Source organism: Molothrus ater, chromosome 18 (assembly GCF_012460135.2).
Source record: "Molothrus ater isolate BHLD 08-10-18 breed brown headed cowbird chromosome 18, BPBGC_Mater_1.1, whole genome shotgun sequence".
NCBI classification, from domain to species: Eukaryota; Metazoa; Chordata; class Aves; order Passeriformes; family Icteridae; genus Molothrus; species Molothrus ater.
Window position 1 is genome coordinate 14061592 of NC_050495.2, and position 26274 is coordinate 14087865.

At 58.0% G+C, this 26274-nt stretch overlaps 2 protein-coding genes across 6 annotated transcripts in view; both read left to right on the plus strand.

The window, feature by feature from the left end:
* PRODH (proline dehydrogenase 1) overlaps positions 1–8871 on the plus strand; it is a 16035-nt gene extending 7164 nt beyond the window's left edge. For 3 of the 5 annotated variants that reach the window (XM_054516799.1, XM_054516797.1, XM_054516798.1), the window contains 9 exons: positions 287–403; positions 545–624; positions 891–972; positions 1271–1363; positions 1452–1598; positions 1748–1923; positions 2003–2101; positions 2484–2572; positions 6737–8871. In XM_054516799.1, coding sequence (XP_054372774.1) covers positions 287–403; positions 545–624; positions 891–972; positions 1271–1363; positions 1452–1598; positions 1748–1923; positions 2003–2101; positions 2484–2572; positions 6737–6951 — 1098 coding nt within the window. In that variant the 3' untranslated portion in view covers positions 6952–8871. Of the gene's footprint in view, positions 1–286; positions 404–544; positions 625–890; positions 973–1270; positions 1364–1451; positions 1599–1747; positions 1924–2002; positions 2102–2483; positions 2573–3912; positions 4864–6736 lie in introns of those variants that run through there. The other 2 variants (XM_054516801.1, XM_036393064.2) reach the window with 1 other exon arrangement.
* Positions 8845–26274, plus strand: part of SCARF2 (scavenger receptor class F member 2) — a 19618-nt gene continuing 2188 nt past the window's right edge. Inside the window, 11 exon segments of the mRNA XM_036393285.1 lie at positions 8845–9051; positions 9054–9240; positions 14415–14473; positions 15958–16059; positions 16372–16891; positions 16989–17207; positions 17580–17708; positions 20073–20176; positions 20266–20383; positions 21759–21880; positions 26002–26154. Of these exon segments, the coding sequence (XP_036249178.1) occupies positions 8874–9051; positions 9054–9240; positions 14415–14473; positions 15958–16059; positions 16372–16891; positions 16989–17207; positions 17580–17708; positions 20073–20176; positions 20266–20383; positions 21759–21880; positions 26002–26154 (1891 nt within the window). The 5' untranslated portion in view covers positions 8845–8873.

The window sequence follows — 26274 nt, forward strand, 5'->3', positions numbered from 1 at the left end:
ATGTTTCTGCTGGGGCAGGTGCCAGGTGGCATCTCTAGTAAAAGCAGTGAGGAATGGGCACCAACAGCCTATCCCCTGAGAGCCCAAGATCCCTGGAGACCCTGACTCAACTTTTGGGGAGACACAAAGAGCTTAGGACTTTAAGGGTGGATATGTGGGGTCTATACTGCCCCGAGGCAGATGCTCTGGGGCCAGCCTCTGCCTCGGGCTGGGTATGATCTTGCAAAGTCCTGGCAGGACAGGAGGCTCCAGCCTGGGTGTCTCACCTGGAGCCCTGTCCCCACAGGTGCGTTTCTCAGAGGTGCTAGTGAAGTGGCGGAGGTTCTTCCACCAAATGGCTGCAGAGGAGGGCCAGGCCGGGCGGGCAGTGCTGGACACAAAGCTGCAGGTGGAGAAGCTGCAGGTGAGGCGGGTGAGGCCTGTGGGAGGAGGCTGTGCTGTAGGGATGCACTGCTGCAGGTGGCCATGGATACGGAGGTGCCAGAACAGCCCTGAGCTGTGACACCTCAAACAGACAGACCCCTGATGCTTCTTTTGGTGGCAGGAGGCACTGGCTAACCTCGGCATTGCAAGCAAGGCAGAGAGTCAGCAGTGGTTCACAGGCGAGAACCTGGGCACGAGTGGGTAAGCTGCCTGGGAGCTGGGGGTGCTGCAGCACAGGGACACTGGGGGACTTCGTCCCTGTCCCTGGGCCAGCAGCAAGGGGAGGTCTCCAAAGGCCTGCTGTGGCTCAGCATAGCAATAGAACATTGGGGAAGTTTGGGTGGAGGTGACAAGACAGGACAGGGTGGGACATGTCATGTGTCCTTCCTGCTGGTGGGGGTTGGGAGCTGATAGAGAGCCCCCTGCCTTTGCAAGACACCAGCAAGGACCTGGCTCTCTGCTCCCAGCACTGTGGACCTGCTGGACTGGAACAGCCTGTTTGACAGCCGCACCAAGCTCTCCAGGCCTCTGCTCATCCCCAACAGGAAGGTGGGTACCCACCTTTGCTACCCCCAGAGTGATCCCACAGAGGCTTTGTGGGAGCAGGACGAAGGTCTCACGCTCTTTCCAGTAGGTGCTGGTGGCTGCAAAGCTTAGCCATGCTGTGAGCACAGTGTGCCAGGCTGGCAGGGTGGGCACCCTGTCATGCCCTGCTGGCTGGTGGGAGCTGGGGGACTGGGGTGGGGCAGCAGTTAGTCCAAGGGATGGGTTCCCTCCAGTGGTGTTTGTGTCCCCCATGGGCAGAGCTGGGTGCAGGCAGGGTGCCACAAATCTGTTCTTGTTTCAGACTGGGCAGCTGGAGCCTCTGCTGTCACGCTTCAGCGAGGACGAGGAACTGCAGATGAAGAGGGTGCTGCAACGCATGGATGTCCTCGCAAGGGTGAGGGGGCCTTGGGGCTGGGGGAGTCACAGAGGGGGACACATGGAGCAGCCCTATGAACCCAGCCTGCATGTACTTCACCCCCCAGAGAGCCATGGAGAAGGGCGTGAGGCTGATGGTAGACGCGGAGCAGAGCTACTTCCAGCCGGCCATCAGCCGCCTCACGGTGGAGACGCAGCGTCGCTTCAACAGGAGCCAGCCCCTCATCTACAACACCTACCAGTGCTACCTGAGGGTGAGGCCAGCGTGTCCCGGGCGCTGCTCCAGCGCATGGGTGGAGACCTCATCTCCTGAAGCCATGGCAGTGCAATGGCACAGCTGCTGAGGCAGTCAGGGGTGGCACTGGAGTAATGACCTTGTGCCATCTCTTCCACTGGGTCGCAGGAGGCTTACAACAATGTGACAGGGGACATGGAGCTGTCCCGCCGGGAGGGCTGGCACTTCGGCTCCAAGCTGGTGCGTGGTGCCTACATGGAGCAGGAGAGGGAGAGGGCAGCTCAGATGGGCTACGAGGATCCCATCAACCCAACCTATGAGAAGACCAACGAGATGTACCACAGGTAGGGGACAGCCCCAGCCACACTGCTGCCTGTTGCCCCAGTGGAAGAGGCCTCACCAGAGGACCATCTTGCCTTACAGGTGCCTGGACTATGTCCTGGAGGAGATCAAGCAAAGGCGGAAAGCCAGCGTGATGGTGGCGACTCACAATGAGGACACCGTGAAGTTCGCCCTGCGCAGGTGGGTGCTGGGCAGGCAGCGTGGTGAGGCAGGGACAAGGGGCTCGAGGAATGTGGGAGCCCAGCAGAGATGCAGGGAGGTGTGCTGTGGTGTGTCAGGTACCTCCTGAGCTCACCTGGGGGGATCCTGGCTCCCACGTGGTGCTCAGGGCTTTAGATGGGGCTTGGAGCTGAGGTACAGCACAGTGGCCCCAGTGGCTGCAGTATTGGTCCCATCACCAATTCAGAGGCTGTCGTAAAAACAAATCCCTCAAGCTCTACATCCCAGCATCCATCTGGGACGTGGTCAGTGCCACACTGTCCCACTTGGAGATGATCCCCAGCCTTCTGGTGGGACACACTGCTGGGTCTGCTCTCCCCCTATGCTGAGGCTTGTTTTGCAGGATGATGGAGCTGGGGATCCATCCCTCGGACAAGAAGGTGTGCTTTGGGCAGCTGCTGGGCATGTGTGACCAGATCACCTTCCCCCTGGGTGAGTGATGGGACTGGGGGGCTTGGCAGAGGTGCTCCAGCCCCACTGAGACCCCTAAACAGCTGCAGGAAGGAAGGAAGGAAGGAAGGAAGGAAGGAAGGAAGGAAGGAAGGAAGGAAGGAAGGAAGGAAGGAAGGAAGGAAGGAAGGAAGGAAGGAAGGAAGGAAGGCAGGCCGGCCTGTCATAGAGCACTGGCTGAGCACAGTGTCTTGCCATGGGGAATGCTGTGACCCCTGGGTGGGGGTTTGGGGAAGATGTAGATGAGGAGGCTAAGCTCCAAGTGAAGAGTGACATCTCTCTTCTGAGGCTGCATGAGCCTGTAGTGGCTGGGCAGGGACATTCCCACTTTGGAGTCTGAGCAGAGATTAGGGTCTCAGCGTGGGGCAGAGACTGGTCCTGGCAGACAGAAACCCTCTCCTGTACCTCCTCGGCCTGGGGGTGTCCCTTAGCTCCATGGGAGGTGCACACCGAGTCCTGAGCTCCCTGCTAGCAGGATGGCACCAGCCTTGTGTGACCTTGTCCTCAGCCACCAGCCCAGGCAGCAGAGCAGCACTGCCAGGGGCCTGGGCAGAAGGACACACAAGGGTCCAGGTACCCAGCCCAGGTCAGGGACTGATCCCCCTGCCCACACCAATGTCCAGAACAGAGTCCCAAGGCCAGCAGAGCAGCAGGAGGCAAACCGGGCAGTTGTCCAGCACAGATGCTGCTCTGTCCTGGAGTTCTCTTGGAAGCAGGGCTTGGCCGCCCATCTGCAGCCTCGTCCGGTCATGCTGGAAAAATGTGTTAACTTGATGTTTCTGGTTGAACGCTCCTTGAGCTGGCCCAGCCCCGGCTGCCGACATTCCCAGGGCTCCTGGTGACCTCGGCCCGCTCCCTCTGGCGCTTTCCCAAGCTCCCGGTGCTGAGCCGGGAGAGATGCGCCGCTGCCCCCCCACCCGCCCCGCCGCTGCTGGGAGCCCCTCCCAGTGCCCAGCCACAGCCTCCTGCACAGCCTTCAGGGCATGGGAGGGCAGGCAGGCAAGGGCAAGTGGCTTTTTTTTCTTCCCCCCCGCCTTTTTTTATTTCCCCCCGTTTTTATTTCACCCCTTTTATCCTCACCCTTTTTCTTTGACCTTTTTTCCCCTTCTTCTCCCACTTTTTTCTCCACCTTTCTGTCCCTTCCTCCCCTTTCCCCCCTCTTTTCCCCCTTGCCCCCTTTTTCCCCATTTCAAGTATCTTCCTCTTCTTGTCCCTTTTCCCATTTTTTCACTTTTTTCCTGATTCTTTAACTTTTTTTTCCTTTTTGCACGTATTTTTTTTTCTCTCTCGGCAATTCCCTGAGCCGCAGCCTCTCTCCTCAGGCCAGGCTGGTTTCCCGGTGTACAAGTACGTGCCCTACGGGCCGGTGAACGAGGTGCTGCCCTACCTGTCCCGCCGGGCCCAGGAGAACCGGGGCTTCATGCAGCGGGCGAACCGCGAGCGGGACCTGCTCTGGAAAGAGGTCAAGAGGCGTCTCCTCTCAGGAAACCTCTTCAGCCCCTGACTCCAGCCCCAGTCCTGGGGTTCCTGTACCTTTGCCCTGAACCACTGTCACCATTCCCCAGCCCAGCTCTGCTGCAGCTCCCCCAGCCCCCTTTGCCCAGGAGAGAAGTGTCCTTGTTGCTGTTGAACCACTCACACCTTCGGTGGCCTCTGGGATTGCCCCCACTGGCACTGCTCCAGGGATGTCCCTCTGCCATCCCACGGCCTCTTGAGCTGTCCCTGGGGAGATGCTGGGGGCTCTCCTGCCAGCCTGCCCTGTGCCTTGATGAACACTGTCCCAGTGTTTTTTTCCCTGGCAGGATTGCACAGGGTGATTTATCCACTTGCCTTGTGCCCATGGGCTCGGGTCCAGGTGGGCTGAGTGACTGGGGACAAGCTGGCCTCAGCCAGAAGCTTCTCCAGCCTTTGCCAGGGTTGGAGCTTTGCCTCCACCAGACCTGTGAAGGGGCAGGATCAGCCCCTGTTTCCTGTCCCAGACAGCTATCTGCCTGCTCACTGGCTTTGCACTGACCAGAGCTGGGCAGGTCCAGGCTCTCCCCCAGCCCACTAGGATAAGCTGCCTGGGGTTGTCCATCCTCAGGCACACATCCAATGGAGCAGGAGAGGTGAGGGGAGTGGGCTGGCCCCATCCCTGTACCATTCCTGCCCACAGTCCCTGGTTCTAATGTGGACCATGGCAGTGGGAGCACCAGGAGCTGGACCACAGCTCATCTCTGCTGTACACTGGATTTGTAGAGAATGGAAATGATTAAATCACAACTGTTCCTGCTCCCTTCTCTTTCTCTCTGTTCTTGGGCAGCCACATGTGCCCAGGCACTGCTGTGGTCTCAAAGGAGGGTTAATGCTGCATGCTTTGGCCTGAGCCAGAGCCTGGGGAAAGGAGTGAGGCCAAACTTCCTGGGACAGGGACTGGAGAAGCTGTAGAGTTCCTCTGATGGGTTTGGGGGAGCTGGGAGCCCTGGGCCATCCCCGTACATGCAGAAGAGGGGGTGACAGCATGGGAGAGACCTGCTTTTGGGGGAAATGGACCCTGCAGGATTTCATGCCTCAAATTAGGGGCAAGAATTAGTTTATTAAATTAGTTTTTCTCGGGCTCTGCAGGACCACAGGCATCTCTGGGATTCCCTGCCTGGAGCTGTGGCAGTGTCTCCTTTTTTCGGGGGTCAGCCTCTATACTTGGTGAGCCACCCACACTAAAGGGGTGATGTTTCAGCTTTCCAGAGCTGTTCATCTCCTTCCTTTTCTCTAGTTGAGACTCTTCTGCCTTAAAAAATAAACCTGGAGGGGAGCAGGGAGCTTTGCCTGGAGCAGGGGACCAGAACAGCACTGGTGCAGGAGATGTTCTAGGCCCTGGACTGCCTTCCAGCCTATGCAAGCAGGATGCTGTGACAGTGGCACAGAGTGCCCTGGTGCCCCGGGGGCTGAGCTCTGATGCTGCAGCTGCACCCAGGGCTGGCTGATGCAGAAGCACTCTGAGCTTCTGCAAAGACCCACAGACATCTGTGTAGGAGGGCAGAAGTCCCTCTTGGCCCTCTTTTTTGCAGATAATCCCCTCCCCAGCCCTCTTCCTAGGACAGGACAGCTCTGCAGCCTGGGGCAGTGGTGTGCGCGCCTCTTTGCAGGGGCTGTGTAGGTCTGCAGCTGCTGCCTCCTGAACACCCAAGGCACAGAATGCCCTTGAAACCCCCAAATCCGCGGTTCCCCACAACCTTTCACAGAATGTCCTCAGCTGGAAGGGACCCACAAGGATCCAGTTCCTGGCCCTGTCAGATCCAGGGATCCAGCAAGCCCAACTTCTGTCCCTGCCCAGACCCCCCAACAATCCCACCCTGTCCATCCCTGGCAGTGCTGCCCAAAGGCTCCTGGAGCTCTGGCAGCCTCGGGGCTGTGCCCATTCCCTGGGCAGCCTGGGCAGTGCCAGCACCCTCTGGGAGAAGAGCTTTTCCCTGATATCCCACCTAACTGTCCCCTGGCACAGCTGTATCCATGCTCAGCCAGAAAATAGCAACTGCCACTTTTATTTCTGGGTGTACTGACCCAAGCAACACTCCCATATCCCAGGCATTCCCCATCCTGCTCAGTTTTAGCTTTTGCTGCTCTGTTTTCTGCTCGTCCTGGAAGAAGAGGAAGCATGGAAAGGCGGTGTGTGTGTGTAGGACCCTGTGCTGCTGCAGCAGTGGGGAGTTGGAAGAGGAAAGAGCCATATCCTTGCATAAAGCATCCTGACAGCCTGGGCACAGTGAGGATGGTGACAAGTACCCCATATTGTAGGTCCCACCTTGCCCTGCTGTGCAGTCTTGCCCATCCAAGAGGCCATGGAGATTTTTGAACCACTGACAGAACAGCATCTTTTTACTCAGTTTTGTGTTCGGAAATATTATAGTGCTGGGGTTTCTTTCTTCTGGGATGTTTTCCAAAACACAGAAAGACAGGAGACAGGCACCTGGCAGGGTTAGAAATGGGAACTGCAAATAATGGTGTGATGGAAAGCATGGGCCAAGCTCTGCATGGACAACAGCCTGGCCAGGACCAGTGGGAGAGGAGGGAGGGGTGGGTGCTACCTGTGGGATATGCAGTGCCCAGGGCCCGGCAGCACCAGCCAACCCAGAGCATGTGAAACCTCCCCTTGCCTCTTCCCCACAGCATCCTCAGCTTCTCCAGCCTCTTATGCCAGCTGGCAGCATCTTCTGAGGGAACAGCTTATCTCCCTGCCCTGCCCTGGGTTACACGGGTGGAAACGGAGCAGTCAAGCTGCATTGCCTGCTAGCCAAGAGAAAGAGAAGTTAAGTTTTTGGAAGCCAAAAAACCATACAAAAGCTGACATATCCTCGCACAAAGCACCAGCACAGCGAAGGTGAAGCAGCGTGATCTTGCCTTGACTCATTGTGACTGGGACAGCAGAGCACAAGGGCTGCTCAGCACAGTGCAGGGGGATGAAGCTGTGGAAACAGCCTGAGTGAGGCTACAGCTCAAGGTGGACACAACTGCCCGGGGGGGCACCACAACCAAACCCAGAGTTCTGCCTAACTTTGGAGCTGAACCTCCTCATCCCTCTTTCCTCAGCAGAAAGGGATGCCGAGCTCAGCCTGAGTCATCCCAAGGAAGAAGCAATTTGTGCCCCTATGGTCTACTCACTCCAGCACCTGAGAGCCGGATGGGGCAGAGGGGACAGGGATGTGGAGGCAGGGGGAGATGGGCAAGGGATGCTACTCCCTGGTGCTACTGCCAAACAGGTGGAATGTGCCAGGGCAAATAGGAGGGGAGAGAGGGGCTGCTACCCTATGGTCACATTCCCACTGGTAAGACCACCAGAGACTTTCCATTGGGAGTCACCTGTCTGAGCAGGAGAGAAGCCTTCACATGCATCAGTATTGCCAATATTGAAGATGGAGAGAAGCCACCAAATGCCTTTGCTCTCTGCTTGATGCAAAGATCCCAAGGTGCTCAGAACCCCCTGATCCTCTCCAGAAGGATGCTGCCCAGCTCATGCCTACAGGGATGGAGGCTCCCCATCCACAGGAGGGTGTGTGGTGCTCAGAGGCAGCTCTTTGGGAGATGCACAGTCTGTACACCTTCCCCAGTTCTATGCAAGCCAGCAGTATTGAGGAGACACATGCAACTGTCCAGCTGCATTTGCACTACCTTAAGGGAGATGTCCAGAATGTCCTCATCCACATTTCCCCCACACTGTTATCAGGTGTCCTGGGAGCTCAAAGAGCCTTGAGCTCTCTTGCAAGAGACCATTAAGCTGAAAATCCAGCTGGCACAGGTTGGTGGCCAAGGAAGCCCTGGCCCATTCAGTGCTGCTGCACTGTCAGGCTGAGGAGTTTATTGACTGCCCCACCCTGGTAGAAATGTGGGACTCATGCAGGTGCCCAGGGTGTCCCCCCTGATTCCCAACTGTGTCCTCACAGTGGGTTAACCAGTGGCTGCTCTGAAGCCTTTCTGTCACTGTACAGGGTCCTTGGCTCCACTGCTGCAGGCACCATTTAGCTCCCATGGGTCCTGCATGGCTCCCAACAGACTGGTCCAGGCTGCCAGACACATGGAGATGCCAGATCACTGGAATCTGTGCAGGACCGCTGGACACTGGGGTTGTCACACACCTGGGGCTACCAGACCTTTGGGGAAACCAGATCCTGCGTCTGTCTCCAGCATCTGGAGCCGCCGGATCCCTGGGTCAGGTGGATGCTGGGGCTTTCAGGCTCCTGAAGGCTGCCAAACTGCCAGGACAGGCTGACCCTGGGGTCTTTGGGCACCCAGGACTGTTGGACCCCTGGAGCTACTGGAACCACAGGTCAGACAGATCTCAGGGCTGTTGTGCATCTCGGGCTGCCGGATTCCAGATACAGCCAGAGCCTGGGACTGCCGGACCCCCGGGACAATCAAAACCCGGAGCTCTGGGACACCCACAGCTGTCGAACCCCTGGAGCTGCTGGATCCCGGGAGACCCAGACCCCGGAGACCACCAGACTGCTGGAGACTCCCGAGGCTCTGCGGCTTCCAAACCGCCGTGACAGCCGACCCCCACTGCTACCGGCTCGCGGGCCATCCACACCCCGAGCCACGGGACTCCCAGGACTCCCGGGAGCTGCAGGACCCCCGGGCTGCGCTGGAAGCCAGGACTCCGCATCCTCCCATTCCCCCTCGGGGACCCTCCCCGATTTCAGCGGCGCTGCCCACCCGGTGGAGCCTCTCGGGGCCGTCGGGGCGGCGCTGCCCGGGGCCGGGGCGGCGGCGGCGGCGGCCCCCGGAGCCTGGCCCGCCGTCAGGGGAACCAATGCGGAATTTCCTGGCTGGCGGCGGAGCCCCTCCCGCCGCCGCAGAGAGGGGCGCGGGGGAGGCGGCGGCGAAGCGATCGCAGCGCGGCTTCCGCCCGCCGAGCGGCAGCGGGGACCGGCGGGGACCGGGGCGGGCGGGGAGCGGCAGCGGCAGCGGGCGGGAGGGCAGCGCCCGGCCCTGGCTGGGCTGTGCCGGCTCCGGCTGGGCCCCGGCGCTCCGCCGCTGATGGCGGCCCGTGGGCTGCGGCCGCCCCGCCGCGCCCGGGCCGGGGTTGCGCTGCTGCCGCTGCTGCTGCTGTCGGTGCTGAGCCGCGGAGCCGCCCAGGAGCTGAGCCCCCGCGGCAGGAACGTCTGCAGGGCCGCCGGGTAGGAGCGGGGGCGGGCAGGTGTGCGGGGCGGGACGGGACCCCCAGCGCCGGGCCGGGGCCACGGGACGGGACGGGACGGGCTCGCCGGTCCATCCCCCATCCCGGGCAGCCGCGGCGCTGGGCGCCTTCCAAGACAAAGTCCGTCCTGTGCGCGGCTGAGGCGGGGGGAGCCGGCAGCCGGGGAGAGCGTGAGGAGCTGAGCCCGAGCGGGGCAGGGACGTGGGGGCTGGTCCTGATCCGCGGGGGGCTGCGGGGAACCGGTCCTGGATGCCCCCGGAGCCAGTCCTGGATGCCCGGGGCCGGTTCTGTTGTACGGAGCTGGGTTTGGGTGTCTCTGGGGATAGAGTCGTGAGAGGGACGGAGGGCAATCCTGCATCCCTGGGGCAGGATCTGCGCTGGGGAGCCGGTCTCGGGTGTCTCCGGGAATCGGGTTGCACTGCTGACCCTGGGCTGGTGGGATACAGGATGCTCCGGGTATCATGGTGAAGCTGTCCCAGGCTGCTGGGGATTGTGGAGCTGGCAGCCCCAAGACCGTCGTGTTTGGCTTCAGAAAGTGGGTGCTGGCATTGTCTAGCTGTCCCGGGGTCATATTCTGCCTGCCGGACTGGGGGCAGGGTCTCGGGAGATGGCACTGGCTTCTCCCGGCTCCCACTGGTCTCCGTGTCCCACAGGTCCCTTTACAGAGCAGCATCACCTCAGCTGAGCTGCTCTGCAACACTCAGGCTTGGTGTGCCCAGGCTCCCGGGCCAGGCTGGCTCCAGCAAGAGGGGAGAGAGCCCACAGTCACTGCCTCCCGCCTGGGAGAGCTGGATCCCCTGTGCTTGATGGGGGGCCCAGGCCATAAATGCACCTTTACATCTCGCCTGTGAGGTCAGACGAGTCCACAAGGAAAACATGTGCTTCAAGCAAGAGGGGCCGCATAATGGCTCCATTCAGCAGGGCTACAGGGCGCTGGTGCCCCCTCCTCAAATTACAGCCGGAGTTTCCTAAGGAGGCATTACACGAGCCAGAGCAGCCGTAGCTCCCACCGGTGCTGCTCCTTGACAGCAGGGAGCCGTCCCTCCTCGGGGACATGATCTGCACCGCAAAGCTGCCACTGCATCTTGGGGTGGCAGAGGGAACTTGAGTAGTGTCCCCACCTTATTCCTTGTATGCTGCCCCACGTGCTGGGGGTGAGGTGCCTGGCTTCTCCCCATGCAGAAGGACCCCTCATCCCCACGGGGTGAAGGTGGGGGAGGTGTGGAACCAGCACCACAGGCCTTGGACTCACTCACTGTGCCACCCGTGGGTGCCATGGCTATGAAAGAGGCACTGGATGTTGAGTGGGACAGATTGGTTGTGTCCATCTTCTGGCAGGACTGGGGCCTGCAGGCAGCCTAGGGGCTGGGGTGATGGAAAAGAGACAGTCCCTAGGAAACTCAGATGAAGTTTGCATCATTTTCTATCCCTCACCCTTCTGCAAACCCTTCTTCCCTCTCCACCCACTCACTCGGCACCCACCCCCATCACTGCTGTGTATAGTGCACATGGAGGACTCTCCATACGTTACCATCCAATCCCACCCCAGTGGCCCCAAGGCCCTGATGCTGCAGATCCTGAGGCCAGGGGCAGTGGGACTGGAGGTGGCTTTGGGAGGAGGTCCCAATGTCCTCCACCCAAGGCTGTTGGAGCTTGTTGGACCCTTACCTCTGCAAAGCCCCTCCAGACATCCTGTGGAGATGCCACCACGGGTTTCAGAGGGCTCAGGATTGTGTGACTTCTTGGGACCTGGATCCCAAGTAGAAATTCAAGGAATAATTTAGGGCAGAAGAAAAGGCCATATCTGGGGGTCTTGGGCGTTTTGTGTTCTAAATTCAACTTATCCTTACATTTGAAGTTCTTTTATAACTGGTTTTCCATTGCTATGACCAAAGGTGCCAGTGGTGACAGCCTGGACAACTGCTTTGACCCTGTCCTGCTCTCTTGCTAACACTTTCTTTTCCTTTGGTCTTTAATTTTATTTCTCTGCCCAAAGGGTTTCTATTTATGCTCATGATCCTATTCCTGCCTGCCCTGGGGATCTGTCTGTCTGTCTGCACCCTGAGGCTGGTGTCAGGGAGCTGCAGCTGGCATCAGCTGGGGAGTGCCAGTGCCTGGGACCCAGTTATCCCAGGAACACTGTATGCCAGCTGGGTGGCACAGAGGAAGATGAGCACTGGGGTAATGCTTGGAAGGAGCAGTAGGGCGGGGATGGAGAAGCACTGGGCATGGGGAGGGTGCCAGTGGTTCTCTGAGCACCAGGATTATGCTGGGTGTCTGCAGGGCTCCTTTGCAGCTCCATCCACTGGGTTGAGCTGGGTAGTCTCACATGGGACCACATGCAGCAGCTCCCAGCTGAGCCCCAGAGTCTTGTTCCTGCTTCCAGGGATGTGAGCCTGCTCCTCATTGTTCAGGGCAGGCTGTGCTTGGTCTGATTGAGGAGCCACCCCTCCTGCCTCAGAGGCCTCTCTGTAGCCATTGGCAAAGTGATTTCCAGGAGCAGTGTAGGATACTAATCCACAAGAAAAATATTCTACCTTTGTGAAAAGCCTGGGATCATTAGCTGAGATCCCAGTGATGCTCAGCATGAGCAGGACATGGCTATGGGGCAGGGGCAAGCCTGGCGTGGAGGACTTGTCGCTGCAGGTGACAGCTCCAGCTCTGCACGCAGCCCACTCCTTTTCCTCCACATCAGCTGAGGTCTCAAGCCCTGGCCACAGCTCAGAGGCAGCTTTTCATTGTTTTTTTTCTCGGCATTTGTAGTGCTTTGAAGGAAAAAAAGTATTTGCAGAATGGATGTTTGCAGTGCCATGTCCGTGTGGGTCAGGAATGAGCTTTTAAACACATCTCTCAGTTATCCTTTTCCAGTGGTCAAGGGGCATGTGGAGCAAGCCCTTTGTCAAGGAGCTGAGGCCATGAAACACCTTTTAGTCCTGCACCCTGATGAGCATTGGTGACCTGCAGCCAGCACTGACCCTCTGTGGGCTGGCTGTGCTGGGACCAGTCCGTGTACCCCACTGGGAGAAATGGTTTTCCAGTGTCACATCCTGGCTACCTCTCCTTGACACAGGAGCAAGTTTATTTGTTGTCAAAGCTGCTGATAAATGACATGGGTGCTGAGCAGGGTGTGGGAGGCCATCAGCAGGCAGAGGGAAGGAGAGATTAGCTATCAGGGAACAGATAAGCCCAAATTCTGTGAGGCGGTGGGCTGGCTCCCAGCTGGGAGTGGTTGTGGTGCTGCTCACCTCCTCCATCTCATGGCAGAAGTTTTCCCCTCCTGCCACCGTGTCCCAATAACTCCCAGCTCCCCACCATCAGCTCATCACAAAGGATATTTTTTGGCACATTTCAGGTGATGCCCATTTTGGTGGCCAGGCTGAGCTGTTGGAGGCAGGTTTCCAAGGTGGAAGGGTTTCCTCTGGTAAACCTGTGATGATTTCATTCTAAAAGCCACCAAACTGAATTTCTAAAGGATGGACTGGTGAAAGCAACCCCAGGTGCAACAGTGAGGCTTTGGCCATGCCATGGGAGGGCAAGAGCACCATGGTCCCTTCTCCACCTCTGCTTGAGTATCCCAGCATAGCTGGCAAAGACTTTTGGGGGGCACAGCCCGAAGCCTTTTGCAGAGAAGGACCTTGACTCTGGCCTGCCCTCAGGGAAGTGATTTGGTGGTTGGCCCCCCATTGCCATTAATCCCATGCATTAACCCCTTGCATGCTCGGCGAGGGCAGAGCCCAAGGGTCCCTATGGGGGGGGGGGTGTTCGTGCCGCTGCCATTGCAGCATCTTGGGGCTGCTTCCACAGGCTGCAGAGATGGAGCTATTTTGGGCTCCGGCTGCAAGGCATTTTTTCCAGGCCTTGAATCATTTTTGTGGTTCTTTTCTGCCTCCTTTCCAACTTTTCACTGTCCGCCCCGACGAGGGGGACCCGGTGCTGCCGGCGGGGCCGGGCGGGGCTGCGGCCCCGGGGCCGCTCGGGCCGAGGCGCCGCTGGCAGCTCCCGCCCGGCCCCAGGATGAGGCGGTCTGGCAGCCAGACGGGGTCCTGTGACTGCGCTGCGTTCGAGCGAATACTTCCTCGCTGTCTCCTCCTCTTCTGCATTTGTTACATGTAAAGAGGAAAAGGGTGAAAAAAAAGAAAAAAGAAAAAGCCAGATGCATTCCAGGCTGCAGCGCCAGCCCAGCCCGGGTGAAGTTTTCCTTGACTGCGGCATCGGCCGGGGCTGTTAGCGACCCTCCAGCATCGCTCCCTCCCTGTGGGACCAGGCGGTGTGGGTCACCCCAAGGATGAGTGGGTGGCTCCAGGGATGAACAGAGATTTCTGTGGGATCGTGGGGAGTGTACTCCCCACCCCCAATTGCAGCATCATGAGCCCCCAAACATTTCCCCGGGGGGGTTTTGACAAAGTGTGGGTGAGATGTCCCCACGTGTCCCTTCCCAGCAGAGAGCTGAGCATCCCTGGCTGAGCCTCTGAGTGGGTCTGAGCCCCCATCCTCGTCAAGCTTGTGCCAAAAATGTCCTGCCTGATGATCCTGTGCCTGGTAGTCCCTGGAGGTGATGGCACTCCAGGACTCTCAAGAGCTCAGGGACACATTCCAGCTGCCTGCAGTTGGCCTCTCCCTGCTTCTACATAGGGACATTCCCTGGGAGCTGGCTGTGTTCCAGCTATTCCAGCCAGGTGGTTCCAACCTGCCTTTGGGATTCCATCCCCAGGCCACAAAGCACTAGCCTGCAATTCAAGTCATGTTTTCCCTTGGGACATTTAGAACCTTCCCTTTTTTCTTTTTCTCTTTTTTCTTTTTTTTTTTTTTTCTGGGGTGGGGGGTGGGGGAGGATCTTTGGATTTTTTTTATTGTGGAGGTTGCACACATGACTTTTGCTTTTTCATCACTCATTAATGGGAAAAACTGGTCCTATTCTTAGTCCTAGCATCACCTTAATGGCTGGTGGGGCATCCATGGGATCCCCCAGCAGATCCATTAACTCTCTGTGTGCTGGAGGAGGAGCCAAGAGCTCTCCTTCCCCTTCGGAGGTGCAGAAACTGCCAGCAGGATCTCTTACTATCATGGCTTCAGTGCTCCTGGTGGGTTTTTGGGAAGGGCCAGGACTTTCTGAGGGTTGTAACTGTTTGTGATGCTTTTTTTTTATCCCTGCAGCTCCTCAGTTCTCGTGTGCTGCCAGGGATGGAGGCAACAAGGGAGCGAGTGTTTAATAGGTAAACACTAGCATTTTGCTTCATTGGGCTCTGGCCATCCTTCACTGAGCCCTCCTGGCCTCACCACCACTGTCAGGGGCCACCTTGATGTGTCCTGTGGCTGGGACTCCCTGTCCTGGAGCCCTGCAGCCAGAGTCCTGTCTCCCTGCAGTGCCCCAGGCCAACGCCATGTGGATGGAATGGGTGCTCAGCCCCAGTGTCAGGGGTCACAGAGCTGTGGGGGTTTCTTTCCTTACCAGCCAGCTCTGGGTCTGAGGACTTGGGGGTGCTGCTCAGGGTCCTAAGGGACAGTGAAGTGTCCTCCAGGGTGAAGGTGCAGCTGCAGGGATGGGACTGAGATTCCTCACAGATGCTGCAGCAGCATGGGGACCTGAGCCAAAGCCAGCAGTGAAGCCGAAGCTGCCCACACCAAGCACGTGGTCTCTTGTGGCCCTCCCCTGAGGGAAGAGGCTGCTGGGGCTGCCAAAGACCACTGAGCTTGGGCTGGGGCCCTAAAAGGTGTCATAGCTCTTTACTGGGGGCCACAGCGAGCCCAGCATGGATGCTCAGCATGAAACCCTGGGAGCATCATTCCCTGCATTGCCACCACAATGGAGGCAGCTGCTCTGGGGCTCCCCCACCCCAGGAGAACTGGAGGTGGCACTTTGCAGCTGGGACCAAAGCACTCATAACCAACTAACCCACTGTGCATGAGCCCTGTAACCACTCACTGCATGTGTCGGGAACGGGATGTGCCTGTTTGGAGGGGAGAAGGACAGGATCTGGCAGGACAATTGGGGGAGGATGGTCCCACAGTGAGCTGTTCTCATCTCCTGCCCCCAAACCTGCTCTAACCTTTAGACTCACTGCTCCTAACCTGTGTAATCTGTCTATTTTAGGGATTTCTATAATATCCATCACCGTAGGTCTAACAACTCCCAGGTAAGGTGGCTGGGATGGGTGGTTGTCTCTCCCTGTCCCAGTGCCTAAGGAAACTTGTCCAGGATGGTGTGGGATCTGCGAGTGCTGCCTGCACCACTTCCTGTGCTTGGCTGGCTCCAGGCATTGGTCTCAGCATGAGGTCCCCTCAGCGGGAGAGGGGCTGGTGGCCTTTGGGGGCAAGTGGCCACATGGGAGAGGCAGTGCTGGGATGACAGTGCCCACAACCCCTCTACTCTGTGGCCCCTTCTCCCCTCTAGCAATACGGAGCTGAGCTGGGACACCATTGGGTGCAGCCTCTGGCAGGGACATGGCTTGGCCTGGGTGGCAGGAGGCTGGTGGCTAGGATGGGTGGCATCCTCTCTGGGTGGCGGAGATGGAGCTGAGCTGGGTGACAGAAGGCTGGTGGAATTTTTCTGCAAAGGGGCTTGCCAGGATGGCACAGTGCCGCAGCTCAGCAGCACTCAGAGGGTCACTGCACAGCCCTTTTTCTGCTCTGGGGGGGCCTGGGGGGCTTTAGGGCACAAACACTGGTACTCATGGCTGCTGTCTGTCCATCTGTACAGCCGTGTGCGAGGGGAACTTCACCTGCAAGGAGAACGAGGTATGCGTCAGGCCTGGCGAGTGCCGCTGCCGCCATGGCTACTTTGGTGCCAACTGCGACACCAGTGAGTACTGGCGGGTGCCTTTGTGTCCTCAGGGGGTTCACCGGGGTGGACCTGGCTCATGCTGGGGTGACTTTCCAGAGCAGATCATCAGGGATGGAACTGTGAATGCTCTAGCTCTGCCCTTGCCTGTCCCCTGGCTCTGTTTCCCAGGGCATTGTCCTCTTGCCGGGGTCTCCTCTTAGATCCGGTGCGCTGGGGGGAGGAGAGGGAGGACTGTGGTCAAGAGGTGCTTGGGGGACTGGAGGTCTCCATTGGTGCCTGGCATGGGGCTGTCCCTGTGGGCAGTGCTGAGGCTGATGGCTCTCCCCACAGAGTGCCCCCGGCAGTTCTGGGGTCCCGACTGCAAGGAAATGTGCACCTGCCATCCCAATGGGCAATGCGAGGATGTGACGGGCCAGTGCACCTGCAACCTCAACCGCTGGGGCCCCAAGTGCGAGAACATCTGCCTCTGCAAGCACGGCAAGTGCGACCAGAAGACGGGCAAATGCACTTGCGAGCCAAACTGGTGGGGCCCACAGTGCTCCAGCTCCTGCTACTGCAGCCACAACTCCCAGTGTGACCAGCAGACAGGCAACTGCCTGTGCCAGCCTGGCTGGTGGGGCCGTGGCTGCAACAACCAGTGCTCCTGCAACAACTCGCCCTGTGAGCAGTTCACAGGGCGCTGCCAGTGCCGGGAGAGGACCTTCGGGCCTCGCTGCGACCGCTACTGCCAGTGCTACAAGGGCAAGTGCAACCAGGTGGACGGGACCTGCACCTGCGAGCCGGGCTACCGGGGCAAGTACTGCCGCGAGCCGTGTCCGGCCGGCTTCTACGGCCAGGGCTGCAGGAGGCGGTGAGTGACCATCCCTGCTAGCTCTGATCCGGCACCGGTGGGAGGTGACAGCAGGAGGATTTGGGCTGTGCTGGGTGATGGGTTCCCCTCGTTGCAGGTGTGGGCAGTGCAAGAGCCTGCAGCCGTGCACCGTGGCCGATGGGCGCTGCCTGACGTGTGAGGCGGGCTGGAATGGCACCAAGTGCGACCAGCCCTGCTCACCTGGCTTCTATGGAGAGGGCTGCGAAAAGCTCTGTCCCCCCTGCAAGGATGGCCACACCTGCAATCACATCAATGGCAAATGTTCCCACTGCAATCCGGGCTGGATCGGAGACCGGTGAGTGCAGCTGGGTGCAGCACTGGGTTCTGGGAGAGCAGTGCCTGACTTCCCTGATTCTCCCAGGGAACAGGGTCACTGAAGGGTTTTGCAGCCCTGGAACCAATCCTGGGCACAGTAGTTTGCAGAAGAGCATCCCAGCTTGAGAGCTGAGCCCCACTGACCCATCCAGGGTCCGAGGGGCATAGGCAGGGGTCTCGCAGACTCCCTCCAGTTCCATGGCCGTGTCAGTGGGCTCAGTCCATCCCTGTACCCCTCTCCTGGCTTCAGAAACCACAAGCCACCACAGTGATATACAGCCCCGTCTCCGTGCATGTGGAGGGATGCTGGAGGTCCCCAGGTCCTCCAGCCTCTTGCCCTCATCCCTCCCAGGTGTGAAACCAAGTGCCGGAACGGGACATATGGGGAGAACTGCGCCTTCGTCTGCAGCGACTGCGTCAATGGCCAGTGCCACTTCGAGACTGGGCAGTGCCTCTGCCACCCCGGCTCCCATGGCACATAGTAAGTGAGGCACTGGTGAGCTTGCTTGGGGGCACCTCATGGCACAGGTGATGCTCAGGCACCTCCTGCCCCCTTGTGCCCTATGCTATTGCCAGCTGAGAGGTTCCTGCAGCAGAAGCACTCTTGGGCAATAGTTGGGATGATTGGTGAGCAGAGAGGGAAGGACAAGCTCACAGAGCAGCAAGGGGTGTTGTGCTTTAGAAAAGGCCTGTTTGGCAAAAACAAATCAACAAAAAGTGGTGGGTTGTTGGGGTTTTTCAAGTCAAGGGTGGAATTTCTGTCCAAAAACAGAGAGAAAACCACATCACAGAATTACAAACAGCCTCACAGGGATGGCATTCCTGGGGGGCTCCCACTTAAAGCTCTGCCTCTGGCTGGGGTCTTCCCCAGGCTTCTTCTTCCCCCACTCCAGGGGCACAAGGGCCATCGAGGGTCTACTCATCCTTGGGTAGTTTTTCCCAGCGTGGGGGTGAAATGTTGTGTGAAAAGATGAGGAAAGCATTTTCCACCCAGCTGGGACATGCAGACAGCTCCCCCAGGTCCTGCTGCGTGGTGCTCAGGTTTTCCCAGCAATTAACAGAGGGTGACAGTGAGGATGGGGATTTAGAGCTGGCATCTTGCCCATGCTGGCATTTCACTCAAGGCATAAGAACAGAGAGCATTTGCATTTTGGGGGGTGGTGTGCTGGGGCTTTGACAACTACCTGTGGTGCTGGAACAGTTGCTGGACACTGGCACCAGTTTAGGATGCCCAGCCTGGGCATCATGGCCACCTTTGGTAGCAAAGGCAGAGGTGAGAGGGTCTCAGGGGGGTGTGGTGATGCTTTCAGCACAGTGCCAGAGGGCAGAGTGTGGATTAACCTGTTCTGAGACCCTGGCACAGCACTGGGAAGGTGGGGATGGGGGATGCTCAGGATGCAGCCTTGGTGCTGGAACCTTGAGCTGAGCTGTGCCAAGTGGTGCAGTCAGGCAGGCTCAGGAACGTTCTAGGTGCTCAGGCAAATCCCTGCGACTATATCCAAACCAATGTTTTTGTCAGCAGGGTACAATTTTGCTAAAAAGGGGATTTCTGCAATGAAGGCAAAAGCAACATCCTTGCCATACAACATGTCCTCTCAGCTCTGTGTCAGGAGCATGCTAAAGGAGCAGCTGCTAAAATATTTTTGTGTTCACAAAGTGCTTTATCTTCTCTGTCTTTCCCAGAAGTATCAGGACTCTCCTGGAAAAAAATCACCCTCCTCTGCTCTCCCAAAATCTCAGCCTGGGGCAGAACTCTGGGGCCAAGTGGTGGGGTGAGAGGTTTGGCCTTGCTGGGGGACTATTCCTGCTCCTGTTCTGCTGCTTTAGCTGCCCTGTGCAGCACAGCAGACGCAGGAGCTCAGCACCCATCCTGGCAGGCACATGACAGGCACACAACTGGCACATGACAGGCACACAGCAGGCACCAGGCTTGGCCAAGGTGGCACTTTGCAAGTTGTTGGAGTGTGAAATGGGCTGAGCAGCCTTGGGGCATGGTGCCCAGGGCTGGGGGCAGCTGTGTCCCCAGGGGAGTGGGTTTGGGCTGGGGCCCACTGGCTCTGTCCAGCTGCAGCCACTCCAGCTGGGATGCAGCTGGCAGAGGATTTGGTGCCCAGCAACACTGCCAACATGTCCCAGCTCCAGCTGGGTCCTGCTCTGCGGTACTTGGCCCATGGCTGGGGAGACAGGTTGGGATGGATCTGCTGACACCACGTTTTCCATGCTCAAGCCCTTGAGACTTGTGGATCGGTGCCCATTTATGCTTGTCCCCATCATCTCCGTGACACCATCAGGAAGTCATTTTACCAGCAGTGGAGATTTGTCACCAGGCATAACCAAACTGGAAGGGTCTTAGGGCTGCTTTGTTGTTTTTCCTTCTTGGAGGCAAAAAAAATGTCAATCTGGGCACTTTCCCAGCTTGTGGCCACTGTGGCTTTGCCTGGCTTGGTGTGGGGTGGGGCTTGGAGTGTCGTGGCCACATCACCATTGAGCTGAGCTGAAATCCCTGTGAGTGACATCAGGGTATCTTTAGATGTGACTGCTGGGTTGATGACCTTTCCTAACTGCTGTCTATAATGTTGAAGTGACATGCAGAGAGCAGTAAGAGTGTCTGAGATCCAGCTGGGCCAAATCCCTTGAGTGATGAGGCAAAGCCATTGCATGGGTGATGGGCTCCTGATCCCTATGGATTAAGGGTTCCCCCAGGGTGTGGAGGAGCTGTGTCGGAGCAAGCTGGAGGCGTGCTCCCTGGAGCGTGGAGGGTTTGGGAGAAGCTGGCAGCCAGGTGGCTCCCGCTGTTGTGCCTGGGGTGGGGGATGCACTACTCTCATCCAGCCCTTCCCTCCAGCTGTAACCTGACTTGCCCTCCTGGACGCTACGGAGCCAACTGTGCCGAAGTCTGCGGCTGCCACGATGGCGCCTGCGACCCCCTGACGGGTGCCTGCCACATGGGTGAGTGCCAGGCACTGGGGCTGGGCTCTGCCACGGGCTGGGCTCTGCCACACGCTGGCCCCGGACTGAGCCACGGGTCTGCCTTGCAGAGGCCAACCAGAGGATGGGGGTGATTGGGGCAGGGGCCCTCCTGGCACTGCTGCTCATCCTCCTGCTCTCCCTGCTCTGCTGCTGCTGCGTGTGCCGCAAGAAGGACGAAGCCAGCGGGTGAGTGCCGGGGCCAGGAGGGATCTCTGCAGGTTGGGAATGTGGAACATCAGTGGGTTCTGGGATTGACAGGGGGATGCAGAGCCCATGCTGGGACAGTGGTTGTGCAGGGAAACTGAGGCAGAGCTGTGCTGCTCACATGACACCACATGGGTACAAGGGTCTGAGCAGTCCTACTGCATCATCAGGGCTGATGGAGGGACTCAGGGTGAGCCCTTACAGGGGAACACCCTCCTGCTCTGACTTTGTTTCTCTCTCGTGGGCCATCATTTCACGGACACCTGCCAAGTCCCCTCCAGTCACTAGGGTCTGGAGCTGACCTGCAAAGCGGGCCCTGAAATACAGCAAGGGCTACACAACACAGCCAAAAGCTTCAGAACAAATACCTGGGCAAAGGGATGAGGCCTAGGGGACAGGGGGGATGCTGACAGTCCCACATGGGGATGGATGATCAGAGCTGGGAGGATGGGTTCCTGCAGCAAGGTCGGGATGCTGACAGCATTTTAGAAGCACCAGGTTAACATCCTACCATGATAATAGGAGTGGGGACAGACTCAAGGCGGGGGGAAAGGTTTGTGCTGCTCAGCAAGAGATGAGGGGACTGTTGGAGCTCCTCCAGATGTAGAGAAAACCCCCTCATGCCACCAGCCACTGCACAGGAATTTTCCAGAAGCTTCCCCTTGCAGCCCTGCAAGCTCAATCCCAGGCAGGCACAGCTGGTTTGGAGAGCCTGCTGGCTGCAGGTAATGATCCTGCAGATAAAGCACAAACCCATCAGTTGAGGAATGGCCCAGGGAGAGGGGAAATGGCTCCAGACAGTTTCCTCTCTCCCAGGGTGCCCAGACCACAATGTCCTCAGACTACTGGGTGACCCATGGAGCTGTCCCAGAGTGGTTCCTTGCAGGTTCCCTTGAGTCAACTCACAAAGCCACTCACTCCTGTAGCTGCGGAAAATTGCTCAAAAATGTGGCCCCAAGAGGCTTCAAAACCATAGAGCAAATAAAGAGAAGCCATGTGTTTGGCTTTGGGTTGGGATGATTTTTTTTTAAGGTTTGGGTCTTGACCAGACATTGCGGGTATTTTGGGGCTGCACTGCCAATGGCCGTGGTTGGATCCAATCTTCCCACCCTTCCCTGGCACTGCTCGACATCCTGGTGTGATGCAAGCTGGTTCCTGGGGCTGGCAGCAGCCTCTGTGGGTCCTCAACTCCTTCAGCCTGGGCACACTCCTGCTTTTCATCCACCCCTTTATCACTCCAAAACCCCTTTGCACTTGCAGCATCCCTGAGCTGCTGCCTGTCTCTGTTGCCCATGAAGGCTGTCCCCACCCCAGGAGGGGAGCAGTGCCTCTGATAGTGCCATTACCTTTTCTGCAGCTCCAGCCAGGACCCAGCAGCAGCCAAGAAGCCTCCAAGACGTTTGTGTGGGCGGTTCAGCCGGATTGGGATGAAGCTCCCACGCATCCCCCTGCGCCGCCAGAAGCTGCCCAAGGTCATGGGTAAGGCGCTGGGGTTTGGGGAAGGTGCAGAGAGCCAGGTTTTACTCCTGTCAGGGCAGCACGTGTGGCTCAGAGCAGCCTTTGCAGCCCCAAGACAGGGTGGTGAGCATGGCAGGGCAGTGGCAAGGACACACAGATCCCTGGGAGCATTTCAGTGGTTGGTGTGAGCTTGCAGGAGCTCAGCCCTTTCTGTCTGCAGCTTCTGGATGTCCAAGCACATTTTGCTTTGTGAGGATGCAAAGGCTGTACCTGGTTCTAGAGCTCTGCTGAGTAGTTTTGGGTTTATTCTCCTGAGGTTCCCCTGGAGAGGAATGGTCTCTGTTATGCAGCAAGATGCCTTGTTAGTGCTTTGATCCTGAAGTAACCCCAGGAGCCAGAGCATCTGGGCAGATGCCCTCCCTCCTGCCATGTGCAGCAGAGTTGAGGATGGAGGGGCAGAGATTTGGGTTGAGCTTCACACTCTGCCCAGGCACAGAACTGGGTTGTAGGGAGCTGTTCATATCTGGCAGAGCCCCTGATCTGGCACTGTCAGGGCTGTTGGGGACCCCCTGCATCCCAGCAGCTGGGGAATGCTGTCCCTTGTACTCTGAACTCTCCTTGCAACTCTTCCTAGCATGGGGAGCTGGGGATCTGCTGCAACCCCATTAACTAAACTTTGTGTGAAGGCAGCAATCCCTGCCCTGTGCTGGGATGCATTTCAACCCCAGCCCCCTTCCTGAGCCCAGCCCCTCCCTGGGGCCACGTCCTGGCACACAGTGGCTCAGCCTGAGGCTAAATCCCTCATCCCAGGCAGGACACAGAGGTGACCCCCATCCCAGCACACCAGGCACTACTTCAGCACCCAAGCTGGGGGGATAACCCCTCGCCACGAGGGGCACAGCAAAGCCCTACCTGGAGCAGGGTGTGCTAGGGCCCAAGAAACATTCCTGCTGCAAGGATAACAGAGGATCATAGAGGCTGTGTTTGTGCAAGGGGCCAGGGAAGGGCTTGGGGAGGACAGAGGGTGCCTGTGTGCAGTGAGGGTGAGGGGGGCTGCCTGCAGGCAGCTGGCAGCAGTCCAGCTGCTCTGTGTGCACAGGGCAGCAGCAGCCCAAGGAAAGGCTGAGGGTGCTTAGGATGGTCTCAGGTCCCAGCAGGGCTGGGGCTGTTCCTGGAGTCTGTCATGGAGCTGAGAGTTGGCATCTCCCTGGAGGGAAAGGCTTTGGTCAGAACTTGCCTTGTGTTATCTGGCACAGTGGAGTCCATGTGGGCTCCAGCAGCTCCCAGTCCCACTGACACGTGTCTGGCAGTGCCTCCAGCCCCCACAGGGTCTGGGGACCCCAGGGTGACAGTGCTCTGTTGGGTTGCCTGTAGTAGCTGCCCCCCTGATGCCCAGTGACCAGGCTGCCACGTCATGACCGCACCTGGTGCTGTGGAAGCCACAACACCTGCAGAGGCCATTTGTTCCCCATGCTGGTCCTGCCCCAGCAGGGGGGTCCCAGGATTACTGAAGTACCCCATCCCAAGGGTCAAGCCAGTGCTGGAGGTGCTCAGGACCTTGTGGGGATGTCACAGTGAAACTGGTGCTGGCTGGCCCAGGCAGTGGTCACTCTGGATCTGCCCACAGTCCTGGCCATGTGTTTGCTGACACCAGGTGGGTTTTCTCTTCTGGGCTCAAACACCAGTGAGCACAAGCCTACTCATAGTAGAACGTTCCCAGGTGGGACTGCAGGTCTTGAAGCCCCCACTAGAGCTCATTGGGTGCCTGGAGCCTCAGGGTCCTCCCTCAAAACTGCTCCCCAGCCTTGGCACCAGTTTTGGATCCACACCATCTCCCCAGGGATTGCACCTGAGCTGTCAGCCTGCAGGGCCACCCTGGGCTTGCACCAGCAGCCATAGGGCAAGCGTTTGTGGACCCCTGTGTGTGGGATTTGCTCACGTCACCCTGAAGATGCCAGGGCTAACCTGAGCCCAGCACCCCACCACGTGTCCTCCCCAAGTAGCAAAGCTCAGCCAGCCCCAAGAGTGATGCCAATCATGGGGAGCTTGGGATGAGTGGGAGGGGATGGCCAGGAGGACTCTGGGATCCCTCTCTCATGGTTCTTCTGCTGCTGTTCTCTGCCTCATCCAGTCTTTAGACCAACTGGCCACTGTGCAGGCACGGCTAGCGTTGTTATCCTGATGCTGTGGCTCCGGGAGATTTTGGGGAGCAGTGACAGGTAGAGATATGTGGGAAGCATCCACATTTCTCTCAGCCCCAACAGCCAGGGAAGAAAAATCCCTGGCAACCATGCTGGAGACCCCAAGCCTCCCAAAGCTTCCAGGTGCACTACATATCCTTATTTTATAATCTGGCTGTGTCATGGGTCTCCCTGCAGTCCTGGAGTCGCCTCGTGGCTGTGAGTCCCAGCCCTCGGCACGCCTCCTCTCAGGAAGCATCTCCCTTCATCCGCTTCCAGACGGCTGCTTTTAATTTTCTCTTTTTGGTTTTTATTACAAGGAAAGCCATGTTGGAGCTGCCGCCTCCCCCTCTCTGGGCCATTTGCTCTTTAAATATCTCTGCTTGGGTTTTTGTTTCTCCTTGCTCTAAGAAGCCCAACTATGCATGGGTGAGTGTGTAGTACTGCTGTCATTTTAACAGCCCTACATGTCTGAAGCCAGATTCCCTAGTAAAGGATAAACATTCCAGTGGGCATCCCAATTACACTAAAAGTTATTTTATTGTAAATCAGGGATGTGCTGCAAGGTTCAAACAGTCCAGGCAGGCTGTTGCAGCATGACTGGGATGCAATTGGGATGTTCAGTCAAAGGTTAAAAATACCTGGCGATACCCATGTACAGCTGGGACCCTCTCTGTGCATGGGGTTTTCATGGAATCACAGACTGTCCTGAGCTGGGAGGGACTCACAGGGATCATCAGTGCAGCTCCTGGCCCTGCACAGACATGCCAATAGTCTCACCCTGTGCCTGAGAGCATTGTCCAAACAGTCCTGGAGCTCTGGCAGCCTTGGGGCTGTGCCCATTCCCTGGGGAGCCTGGGCAGTGCCCAGCACCCTCTGGGACCACCCTTTTGCAGCCCTTCGTCCAAAGCAAGCCTCTGCTCTGCTTTGGAGGCGGCCTGTCACTGTCCCAGGGGACAAAAGCCAGTGGAAGGCAATGGGGACAAGTGCATCTACTGCTGCATGGCTCTCTGGGAGCAGCTGGGTGCTGCCTCAGTTCTGTGGGTACCCAAGGAGGCTGCTGAAGCTGTGGGCACCTGGGGAAGCACCTCAGGATGTGTTGGGACATGAGCTTATGCAGAAAAAAGCCTTAAAAAATATCAAGCTGAAAAAAAGGCACTCCAGCCCAGACAACTCCTAACTGCTCATCTTCTCTATTTTGTTTTATTAACACAGTTTTTCCTCTGGTGGTTTCTCTCTTCCACTTTGCTTCTCTGTGGGTGGCCCCTTGGCAGAGGGGCAGTGCCAGGGCGTGAAGGGAGGGATGCTCCTACTCAGCTTCAGGAGGGATGAAGCTGGCAAAGGGATTGAAAAACGGCAGAATAGGGAAAATGCACATCCCTCTGCTGCAGGCTTCCTTTGATCATCCTGAATCCATGTGCAAAAGCACATGAAAAAGGAAAATTCAGACAGTGATGCTGAAGTGGGAATTAGTGGAATTAAAGTCAGCAGCTAATTTTCTCCCTGGGAAGGGGACAGTCGCAGTGCCAGGACCCTCTTTGCAGGGTGGCTGTGCTGGTTTGCACAGCTTGTGGGTGACCACCAAGACAGTCACCAAGTCCTCGTGGGACGCAGGGTTTGGGTGACTTGTCCCTCCACCATGTGAATCCTCAATTTGGGCAGCTGGAGATGGAGATAGATGGAAGTGTGAGGCTTGAACAGACTCTGCTACCCACAGCGCAAGCATGGGGGATACTGGTCATCACCACTGCTGATTGATGGCTTTTGTGGACACTTGGCTGAGGGACCTTGTGGGACTGTGCAGCAAGAAGTGTCCCCATGCCTTGGAGGCTGTCCCTGTCCCTGACACCCAGCAGGAAGCTGGGCAGTGGGGAGCTGTGCAGCTTCCCACCCTCCTGGCTGGCAGCGGGGACTGGGGGGTTTGGCAGAACTGACACTGACAACAGTTCCTTGCCCTCACAGTGGCCCATCATGACCTGGAAAACACCCTGAACTGCAGCTTCATCGAGCCACCCTCTGTGGTGGAGCAGCCTTCCCCATCCTGGTCATCCCGCGGCTCCTTCTCCTCCTTTGACACCACAGACGAGGGGCCCGTGTACTGTGTCCCCCATGAAGGTGAGCAGTGTGCATGCCCAGGGGACTTTAGGGACAATACCAGGGGCCTGCTCTATGGAGAGCTGTCACTCTTGCATAGTGGGGACCGTGTCACCCTGGTACCTGATGCCCCAGGAAGGA